This window comes from Petromyzon marinus, chromosome 43 (assembly GCF_048934315.1).
Source record: "Petromyzon marinus isolate PM22_M1 ecotype Great Lakes invasive population chromosome 43, UKy_Petmar_22M1.pri1.0, whole genome shotgun sequence".
Lineage (NCBI taxonomy): Eukaryota > Metazoa > Chordata > Hyperoartia > Petromyzontiformes > Petromyzontidae > Petromyzon > Petromyzon marinus.
The window spans coordinates 2,502,631-2,513,777 of NC_133709.1; the positions used below are offsets into that span (position 1 = coordinate 2,502,631).

Below are 11,147 nucleotides of genomic sequence, written 5' to 3' on the forward strand. Positions count from 1 at the left end.
CGCCGTACGGAGCACCGGGTATAAAGCGCACGGGTTGACCCGGTGTACCTAAGAGAGAGAGAGAGACCCCCTCACTGGAGACCCCTCAGCAAGACCCCCTCGGCGTGGCCGTAGCCATGGCAACAGTGAGCGCGTGGAGCCTGGTGGGGGAGGGGCGGGGCTGGGAGGGGGGGTGGTGCCCTCCCGCGCGGTGACGTAACCGTCACAGTAGCCCCGCCCCCTCAAACTGTTATCCCTCCGCGGTGGTGGAGCCCCGGAGGCCGAGTTACCGCCCCGCAGCGAACGCCGCCTCCGCCGCTCACTGTTGTGCGCCTGCTCGCCCTTCTTGTTCGCCCCCCCCTCGGTCCGCGGCTGCTGCGAGAAGGTCGGTGGACGAGGTGGACGAGGTTGTGGTGGTTGGTGGACGACGACGACGACGTCGACGACGACGACGAGGAGGAGGAGAAGCACGGTCGGGGCGCGGGTGAGTGGAGTTGCGAGGATAGCGGAGGAGCCGAGGCGAGCCTCTGCGCCCTTTTCACGAGTCGTCGTCGTCCCTCACTGCCACACACTTTTTTTGTAACCCGAGGGACCTCGGTCGCTCACTCAGCCACTCGTAACATTCTCCCAGCTACCGCCAAGACAATAAATAATACGGCTAACTCATCGCGCCTCCTCAACGCCACCAATCGCCGAACGCATCGCGCTATCAATGCTGCTCACCGCTACGATGCGACTTTAGCCGCTCAACGATTTGAGGGGAATAATTTAATTGCGATTTTTTTTGTTGGCAGATGCGACTTGATTTGCGATTAAATGTTTTTATTAGTCACGCTTCAGTTCGATATTCACTGTGTAATAACATTTTAAACATGCGATGGAGCAGTAACATCGTCAAAATATGAACTGCTCTATATATTCTAATGCAAGGATGAGAACTTAAAATATATGAATTGCTTCCAACATGCATTTATAAAAATGTTTTAATTGCAATAGAACATTCAAGCATAGAACAAGTGTTAAGTAAAATAAATCGAGTTGCAATAATGAAATAAAAAAAACAATTCCGACAAGAAAGTAACAGGACTTTTCAAATCGCGAAGAAATCTCAGCCTTTGCGATTTGCTAATCGCATTGTTTAGAATTGCGATTAATCGATTTGAAATCGATTAATCGTTCAGCCCCACTCGCCACCACGCCACTCGTTTGCACCGCAACAACAGTGGCCGTCTGGAACGCTCTTTCCTTCCGATATTATGAAGCCGCTGGCGGCTACGACGCACTTTTTAAATAATCATCATCATTCTAGATCGACAAACAACGGTTCTTGAGAACTGTTGTTTTGTGTTTTAGTTTCGATGGTCCTCGAACGCGCACCACCGATTAGCGCGGTTGGTTACTACGTACGGTGCGGAAGAAGTTCAACGCGCACGCGGTTCGCTCGAATACTCAACATCACAACACCGCTCTCCATTCGAATACTCAACATCACAACACCGCTCTCCACTCGAATACTCAACATCACAACACCGCTCTCCACTCCGCACGCATTCGTGAGCTCGCTAATTGCACTCCCATTAACACCGTCTGTTACGACGACACACTGGCAACCCCATGCGACTCGCGAAATCACGAGCACGTACCGACGCTTAACTCTTGGCACGCGCTCCCCTGTATCTACAGTATGTTGAACTTCTTTCGCACCGTACCTGGCCAACCGTGCACACTCACCGGTGCTCATCATTGGTAGGGCTCACCACGCCGGCTACTTAGCGGTAACCCTCAACGCTACGCACGCCCCAGTCTACCACAGCACTTGCTCTTACGACTAGAACACGGCTAGCTCATACCGTGTCAACCCACACGGTTTACCCCGTATTCTTGTACAGGGAAATTGAGTGTTCAGGTCCATACGGCGTACAGCCGTTTCAATACGGGCAACAACAAATTGTTTTGACTATTTGTTCGTGTTTCTGCCTTGTGATGGGGTCTATGTAGGATGAACGTTGAGATTTATAAGGGGCACGGGGTGACCAATAAGGTCTGAATTTGTCTGCAATAAGTTAGGCGCTGATAAGGAGTTGACAGATATGCAAGTTTTGTCACGCGCATTGTTACGCTTACCATTCATTCTACAAGTGTCAAGTTCGCTTTGTTTAACCAGGAAGGTACAGGAAGTCAAGAAACCAGGATCGGGTCTCATTTACAACAGTGGCAGCTACTAACACGACTGTATTAGGCTCCCTGGCACACTGACTATACCACGCACACACGCCACTCGCTAGCACACTGCGACACTTGCTACGAGTAACATTCACTGACTGCACGACTTGTCACCCATACTTACACGGCACTCCCACCATCGTTACACCACGTACTCCCATGGCTACACTTTCACACTACAATTCACACTCGGCATCCTCATCAGCAATCCGCTCCCTACGTCACAGCAGTCCAGTTTAATCATCATCAGTAGCTTTACAACCACCACTGCTATCATCATCATCGGCAGCAGCTTCACAACCACCACTATCAGCAGCATCTTGACAACAACCACTGCCCTTATCATCAGCGACAGCAGCAGCTTCAGAACCACCACTGTCATCAGCAGCATCTTGCCAACAACCACTGTCCTCATCAGCAGCAGCAGCAGCTTCACAACCACCACTACCATCATCAGCAGCGTCACAACCACCACTACCATCATCAGCAGCGTCACAACCACCACTGCTATCATCAACAGTAGCTTTAGAACCATCACGACTATCATCATCAGCAGCATCGCAACCACCACTGCTATCATCATCAACAGTAGCTTTAGAACCATCACGACTATCATCATCAGCAGCGTCACAACCGCCACTGCTATCATCAACAGTAGCTTTAGAACCATCACGACTATCATCATCAGCAGCGTCACAACCACCACTGCTATCATCATCAACAGTAGCTTCAGAACCATCACTACTATCATCATCAGCAGCGTCACAACCACCACTGCTATCATCATCATCAACAGTAGCTTTAGAACCATCACTACTATCATCATCAGCAGCGTCACGACCACCACTGCTATCATCATCAACAGTAGCTTCAGAACCATCACTACTATGATCATCAGCAGCGTCACAACCACCACTGCTATCATCATCAACAGTAGCTTTAGAACCATCACTACTATCATCAGCAGCGTCACAACCACCACTGCTATCATCAAAAGTAGCTTTACAACCATCACTGCTATCATCAGCAGCATCACAACCACCACTGCTATCATCATCAACAGTAGCTTTAGAACCATCACTGCTATCAATCATCGGCAGCAGCGTCATGACCACCGCTGCTTTCATCCTCATCAAGCGGGAATGATGAAGATGATGTGCTGCTCTATTTCAACGAGACCACAGATGTTCAGTCGTGATCTTACATCAACACCCGGTCCCCAGAAGAACGTGGAGTAATCTTCAATCATCTTCACCTCATCATCAACACCCATCATCATCACCATCGCCTCACCCACACCTCACATCCCCCCCCTCTCCGCCAATCTCTTCACTCTCACCGTAATCCATCATGTCCTCACCCACTCCTCCCTTTGACCTCATCCCTTCATCTACATGCCATCTTCTCCCCTCATCCCTTCCCCATCTCCTCCGTCTCCCCTCCTCCCCTCGCGCGACCCCCGCTGGGCCCTGGCTGGGCCCTGGTTGCCGAGAGATCGTGACTACTGCTGCTTGAAGATTTCGAGGCCCTGGCGCCGGAGGGAGGAGGGTGCCCAGAGAGAAACCCCCCCCACCCCCCAGCCAGACATCACCACTGGAAAGACCCCACGATGAGCCATGTGGGGTAGGATGCCAAGCAGCAGGGGCTCACTGGGATACCAGGCTTGCTTGGTTAATGTGTAACCTGGTAATTGGTTTAGCAGCGCGTGTAAAAGCTCCCAGGTTGAGTTGTATTCACGACAGGTCTTATCTTTTATGGCAATAACAGTAATAATAGTATTATTACTGCTACGCTTGTTTACTCACAAATGCCTCACTGAGCCTCAAGACTTCTCTCAGGAGGTTTCTGGTAACTTTCTGTTGTTGGGGGCGACGATTTCTACGTGGTTCGAGAGTCATCCCGAACGTAACTTGCGAGTCCTTTTAAAAGTTTGGCAAAATGACAGTGTGACAACCAGCATGGTGAGGCAGTATTTTATGGTTAATGCACCCGCATGAGCTGTTTCTGAGGTTGCGTCAATTGCACGCGAGGTCTTTATCTAACAGGGTTTTTGTTTTGCATTCTTGTTCGTTTTCTGCAGCCGCTGGGCTGACATTGCCGTCGTCTGAAACCTTCCACGGCGTCGCGCCGCCGGAGAGATAAACTGCCCACCCCCCGCGAAAGCCAGCGCCACGCACAACCGCTTCCTGTCACGACGACGAGCGGCGGGTGTGCGATCGCGTTCCCGCTGACGGGAGGCCCGAGCGCGGCGGTTGACGCACCGCTCTCACCGCAATGGTCTCGGCCGCCACCACCTCTGCCGCCGCCGTGTGCCACAACCCCCCGGGGCCGTGACGCACCGTGGGGAAAAAGCCGCCCTCTGCAGCCAGCGCCACCGTCGTCCCCACTCGCGCCCCCCGACTCCGCCACCTGGCTCTGATTTCCTGGAATGTAAACTTCGAGTTCAGGAGGAAGTTACTGGCTGGCTGACTTTCAGCACGATAGACATCCCGGTGCTGGGCACGTGTTACGGGTGGGTTCTGGTGGTGGTGGTGGGGGGTGGGGGGGAGAGGTGGTGGCGGTGCGGATAATCACGGGAGGTGACCGCGGCGCGTTTGTCGTAGCCGCGCCGCAGCCGGCCGAAACTTCCAACGCTGAAACCTAGGTCGCCGCCACCGCGTTCGCTTGGAGCGGCCATGCCGATCCGAAGGTCGTTCGCTCCGGGCGCTGCCCAGCCGAACAAGCGGCACTCGCGCTTGGACCTCACCCCGGACATGATCAGCGGGCCCATGGGTGACTTCCGGCACACGATGCACGTGGGCCGCGGCGGGGACGCGTTCGGCGACACGTCCTTCCTCAAATCCGACTCGAAGGCACCGGACGCGGCCCCCGCACCCCCGCCCGACGCCGTTCCTCCGCTCCCTCCGGGGGGCACGCGTACCTGGGCGGCGGTGCCCGAGGGGGACGAGCGCGAGCAGCAACCGGCACTGCCGCCTCAGCCACCGCCACCCAAGAAGGAGAGCTTCCTGGCGCGGACGCTGCGGGCGAGCAAGCGGTCGCTGTCGGCCAGCCGGCGGAGCAGCCGCGCGTGCTCGCCGGCGCCGTCGCGCCCCCTCTCCCAGAGCGGATCGCTCCCCCAGCTGCAGCAGCAGGACACGGGCGAGGGGGGCGGCGGCGGCGGCGGCGGCGGCGGCGGCGTCGAAGACCGCGGCGCCGGAGGCCCGGGCGTCCGCGCGAGCCTCACGCGCAGCGAGTCGGCCGAGGGGCCCCCGTCCCAGCCCATGTTCCCCGTGAAGCAGAGGCCACCCCTCGTGGGCCAGCGGCTGCGCCCGTCGCACACCGACGGCGGAGGCGGCGCGGGCGGTTCGGGCCCCGTCAGGGCCGACCACCGCATCTTCGGCGAGGGCGGCGGCGGCAGGGCGAACGGCGTTGCACGGGGCGGCTCGGTTCCCGACAGCCCCCCGCCGGTGCTGAAGCACGCCGAGTCGGTGCTGTCCTTCCACGTGGACCTGGGCCCCTCCATGCTGGGGGACGTCCTCGGCGTCATGGAGAACGAGAAGTTCTTCCACGGCGGCGGCGGTAGCTGCTGCGATGACGACGAGCCGCCTCTTCAAATCGACGAGAACCTGGAGTTTCTCGGCACGGAAGACGACGCGGTCGTGGGGCTCGTGTCCGAGCCTTTGGCCCCACGCTGGGAGGGCAGGTTCGGGGGCGGCGGCCACGCGATCTCGGGGGCGGAAGCCGGCGCAGGGCCCAAAGAGGACGATGAGGAGGACGATGACGACAGCTCCTCAGGGGCCTCCGTCGACTCGGTGCTTCTGTCGCCCACCACTGTCCGCACCCAGGTGTTCGGCGACACGGATGATGAAATCCCCGTGTAGGAAGGCATAAGCGGCCTCCCGCGTTCCAGCTGTAAAGGTTTACTCGGCCGAGGAAGAGGGAGAGGGAGGGAGAGCACACACTACTTGACTGTTTTCTACCAAATGCGCATATTGTCGAGGAGAGAGAGGACCGTTGATTTTTAACGAGAGGGCTTTTTTTTTTTACACACTCCCTTTAATATTTGTTTTTATTCTCCACTGATTCTTTGTGATGCTGTGCACCAAGGGATCCGAGTCGTTGGTGTAAAAAAAAAAAAACCCAACAAAGCGACTGAAAGGGGCAGCGCCATTGCTGCACAGGACGTTGGGTGGCGGTTAGCGGCGAGCATTGTTCTAAACTTGACGTTATAAGGTTTTTGATTCGGGCCGTTAAACCAAATGAAACGAGGCGCCGGTGGCAGCCAATCGGTCACCAGCGCGCCCCGCCCCCAGCACTCCACCCCATCCCGTCCGTCTTTCTCGTGTGCGCGCCGTCCCCAGCGCTGCACGCTGTCCGATCTCGTCACGCCGGGAGAGACGGGGCGGAAGACATCGCACTGATGGCGTGTGTGTGGAGCGTCGTCGTCCTAGCAGTGGAAGCGCGCCCCGCGATTTTCCGTGACGCGCCGCTCCATAAATCACGCAGAGCGGAGCGGTCGGAGGCGCCCGAGCGCGTCATGACGGTGCGGGCAGGGGGGGGCGATTTACTGCAGGTGCGCGTGAGATTCAAAAACCGCAGTTTGTCACTTTGCTTTTATCGGTAAGTCAACGGACGACATGTGGCAGATAAATTGCTTTCACTCACTTAGCGGGGGACGTTTGATTTAAATGTTTCTCTTTTATTCTTTTTGTCCCCTCAAGGGGCGTGAGCTGTCCCGTTGGGCACGATGACGGCCCGCCCTCGCCCCTTGCCTCGTGTCAATTGGCGACCCGGTGGGGGGGATACTTTTCAGGCATTCCTGCGAAATCAAAACGTAAACCGTGTGACCAGGGTACAGCTTCTCTAACGAAGTTGCGTTCCACTTAGGGCTAATTCTTTTTTTTTTAAATACTCAGCGTGAGGAAGCTCGCTCCTTGGTAGCTGCCCGACTGGGGGTTAGGCGGGGGGGGGTTAAGCGTTTTGTTATAAGTGCCCCCTTAAAGTGGCGCCGCGTGAATGAGCGGTGCTGGAACGGTCCACTCTAGACGGCACAGTGCACGTCGTCCACTCTAGACGGCACAGTGCACGCCGTCCACTCTAGACGGCAAAGTGCGCGCCGTGTTTATGTGCCAACCGTGGGAACGCGATTCTGGCTTGGCGGCAGCTGGCGCTGCTCGACGGCAATAACAACCTGGTGGTGTTTTGTGAGTTTTATTTTATTTTATTCTTCCCGTGTTGTGTTCATATTAGGGTGCAATCCGCTCGTGCAATCGCCACGACAAGCCCGAGTCGGGAGATGTTCATCCTGGACCTAAGACGGAACTTTAGGTGCGGTGGCTGATGCTCCAGTAGCACAGCCACGCAGAGACGGCTGTGCGTTGGTACATGCGGTTCAGCGAGCGCGCCTGTACGTGCAGTGCTTCCTCGGTAGCCTAGAACAGAGGTCGGGATCGACAAGCCTGTCGACCAGTACTATGTCCCGGTGAGCGATCAAGTAGGCGTTGGTTAGTGTAGCGCTGCGCATTGTGAACTCTTAACTACCTAGTGTTTAAAGTGCTGACCCGTGTGTGCAAGAGATCGGAGAGAGGGTGGAGGGGGACACCAGGGTATGGCTGGTGTTAAACTTTGCGTGAATATCTTGTGAAGAATTGTGATGTGGTTATGATGTTCTTAAGAAGTGTTGAAGCTGCTCACTCGAGTTGTTTGGCGGACCAGAACGGGACCCCCCTCCCCGCCACACCCTGCCCCTGCCGCATCTCCCCTTTTGCACTCGAATATTTTCAACGTATATGTGCAGCGCGTTGTGAAAATCCTGGATCGTTCCAAAACTCTGCATTTCCACGAACACTGGAGAGGGAGGCTCACCTGGGTGCGTGAACTGTACTCTCAGGCTCGGCCTGAATTCCCACAGTGGCACCCCCCCCCCCCCCCTAATAGGCCGAACCGACCCCCACTTGGCCTAAGGCTAGGGCTGGTTTGGCCTTCTAAGGCCGCTGTGGAAACTCGAGCCGAGCCTAACGGGTCCCAGGAGTGGAAAGCTACCGGCCTGGAACCAGCACATCGCGGGCTCGCCACGCAGGCTCACAAGCGAGCGGAACCCCTCCGACCGAGAGCCGCACGCACTCACCGACGTCACCGCGGTAAATGCAGAAGCGGGGAGGGGAGGGGCGGATAACTGGCGTCCCCCTCTCGCTCAGTTCGGCCTCAGGGCAGCTTATCGATGTCATTGAAACACACGGTGAAAATTACAGGACGAATAGGTACTCGCTTTGGAGAGCCTAACATCCCGAGCCCTCTTTTAAATATTAAAAACTTTTATGAAGTCACGTCGGTGCTGTGGGGGGTGGGGGGGTGGGGTGAGCGTGAAGGGTTGTCCCCATGAAACCTCGTTACCCGTCGTTTCTGGGGACACGGATCGCCTTCGTGCCGTCGATGCCGCAATGCTCAACGAGCCATTCCTTGGCGTGGCCAAGTGGAGTGGTCATGGAAATGCAGCTCTGCGTATTCACGCGAGTCTCTTTGAGATTTGCCAAATGGCCGTCGTGGGCAGCCAAATCCCATCGCCGCGATGCTGCCAGGGTCACAGCAGCAGCGTTGCTCGTCGGAAATTTTCTCGACCACCCAGTCGTCGTGCCCCCCCCCGCCCCGCCCCCACCTCTGTGCCTTTTGCGTGTCTTACCAAGCGCGCTTCAGTCGCAGTTTAAGCGGGATTGGTAAGCAGGAAAACACCTTGTACAGTACTGGCGGTGGCGAGGACTGGAGCTTGAGAAGTCTTCATCTCCCTGCGAACTTGGCTCCACACCACGGTGGCACGGCGCCAGCCTGATGATCGTCGCCCCTCGGTGATCGTTGCGATTGGCTGCTGGTTGCTAAGGCCTCTGTGGCCACTACGGCGGTGTGGTGGGATGCGTGAGCGAGTGGGTTTGGACGCGTTGTGTACGAGTCGCGTTTACACGCATGGCATGACAAGTCCCCGTGGAGGTTGGCGGGAGGCAGCTGTGCCTGCACTTGTTGGGCACCGACCGGTTTTGTGAAATCACTACACGGGGAACTTCCTCATGCGGTGGGGGGGGGGGGCGCATTTTGTAATTGTGCGGGCGTTGGGAGCGATGATAATTCTGCCCCCGAGTGACCAACGAAACAGAACCTGGCTGGGAAAGAAATGGTGAAAAGCGGTCAGCCGGGATTTAATAACCATCACGCAGACAAACTCGTGCGGGAATTGAACTGCGTGCAACGTTTGGGTGTGATCTAACTGGACATGTTTTTAAAGTCTCGTTCCATAACAATAAACCCAACAACACCCCCCCCCTCCCCAAACAACTCGTACATTCCCACGAAGCGTTCAATCCCCTTGCGGGGCCGCGTTCTGTGGAGTCGTGTTTCTGTCACCGCGGCTCGGGCTCTTCCCAGGGTTACCGTGGCCACTTGGGCGAACGGACCTCGTGTTTGTGTGGCTGGCCATGAGCCACCCACCCCACTGTGCCTGCTTTGAACGCCTTCGTGTATGACGATTCCCTCTTTTGAAGTGCTGTACGTTTTAAAAGTACATTCCGCAAGATTAGTCTCGAGTTGTTTTTCGGTGGGGTTTTTTTTTGTTTTGTTTTAAAGAGTAACCTAGTATTTGACCATTGCAAAAAAAGCTGAACAGGTACGACCACCGGATGCTGTTATCGCGAGAACGAGACGGTGAGATAGGATGGCGCTGCTTGTGATTCAATGATGTTGACAGGCGAGGGAGGTGGGGGGGGCCTGTGAGGTCGAGCCGACGTCTCAACATTTCGAGTGCTGACGCGTAGACGGTCAGGCTTTGTTTGGAAGACGTGCGCGATCTCACACTGGTTGGTGATGCAGCACGCCTGTATTGTGACAGCCCGTCGACTTTAGGCCAGCATTCGGAAAGGCGCGTCGTGCCGAACGCTTGGCCGGGTAAATTGTCGCGTGATAGCACGTGCGTGCATATCGACGATCCGAAGTTAAACGTCCCACTTTCCTCGTCCTGGTGATAGGTTAACATTGGCGGCAGCAGCAGCAGTAGAGAGGGCAATTTCGGCAAATGACAATTGTTGCACTGTACCTGATATGCTGCCACTTTCTACGCCTCCCCCGCCCGCCTTCGCCAACTCGCACTGCGTGGCGAAGTCGAATGACTCTCGCGAAACCACCCCGAGTGAGGAGGAGGAGGCCTTCATCCAGCAGTGGATTGGCAATGGGTTCTTTACATGTGCGTAGATTAAAGCACGGGGGGTGGGTAGACGTGCACATGCGCCACTGTTTCTCGACTTCAGTCCTCGCCACCACGCCACAGCTGCGCGTGTGTGTGCTTTTCCAAGCAGAAAGCATACGCAGCGCTCCACGGCGCCATGTGTGTGTGTGAATAAAAGCGATCGGAGGGGTTGGTCGGTGTGGGGGGAGAGGTTGGTGGGGTCGTGATGGATGGACTGGAGTTGAGAAGCCGCTGCACTCAAGAGTTTGAAGAGGTGGAGGAGGGGGGGGGGGCTTTTTAGAGCGTGTTAATACAACAACAAAAATAATAATAAAAACCGGCCACTCAAGAAGATGTTTCGCTCAGCCGGCGAGAGGTGGTCTCAGGACTCTCCTTCGACTGCCTTGCGACGCGGGGGAGCAGTGGCGGTGGGTGCGAGAGCTCCCCGCGTGTGCCTCTGTGTTTTCACCAGAGTTGCTGTTTTAAATTTGCCCTATGCGGGACGAGCTCGCGGGAGACGCGCACAGCGGAGAGGCTGTTCTTCAATGCAAGCGATACCGTTTTAACTACAATTATAGTGTGGGAGTTGGGGTGGGGGGCTGTTTATTAATTAATTGTAAAGTTGGGGGACCCCCCCCCCCTATTCCTCCACCCCCCCAACCCCCCTGGGCTGTTGCTGTCACTGAAGCGAAGGCACGTGGTACGACTCTTGTGAATACCCGTGTCGCGATGTCACGTAATAAAGTGTTAGATACTAAAA

General features: G+C 56.1%; 1 protein-coding gene across 2 annotated transcripts; it reads left to right on the forward strand.

Moving 5' to 3' along the window:
- The first annotated feature begins 204 nt into the window (after positions 1–204).
- LOC116951580 (cdc42 effector protein 4-like) lies at positions 205–11,147 on the forward strand. 2 transcript variants are annotated; one of them, XM_032970317.2, is made up of 2 exons: positions 205–463; positions 4,283–11,147. In XM_032970317.2, the coding sequence occupies exon 2, from the start codon at positions 4,878–4,880 to the stop codon at positions 6,060–6,062; it is 1,185 nt and encodes a 394-aa protein (XP_032826208.2). In that variant the 5' UTR covers positions 205–463; positions 4,283–4,877; the 3' UTR covers positions 6,063–11,147. The 2 variants fall into 2 exon arrangements, with proteins under 2 accessions (XP_032826208.2, XP_075929804.1); XM_076073689.1 differs by lacking the exon at positions 205–463 and adding an exon at positions 486–3,825.

Excerpts from the sequence above, each read along its gene's own strand:
- LOC116951580 (XM_032970317.2), top strand. The coding sequence starts at position 4,878 with ATGCCGATCCGAAGGTCGTTCGCTCCGGGCGCTGCCCAGCCGAACAAG.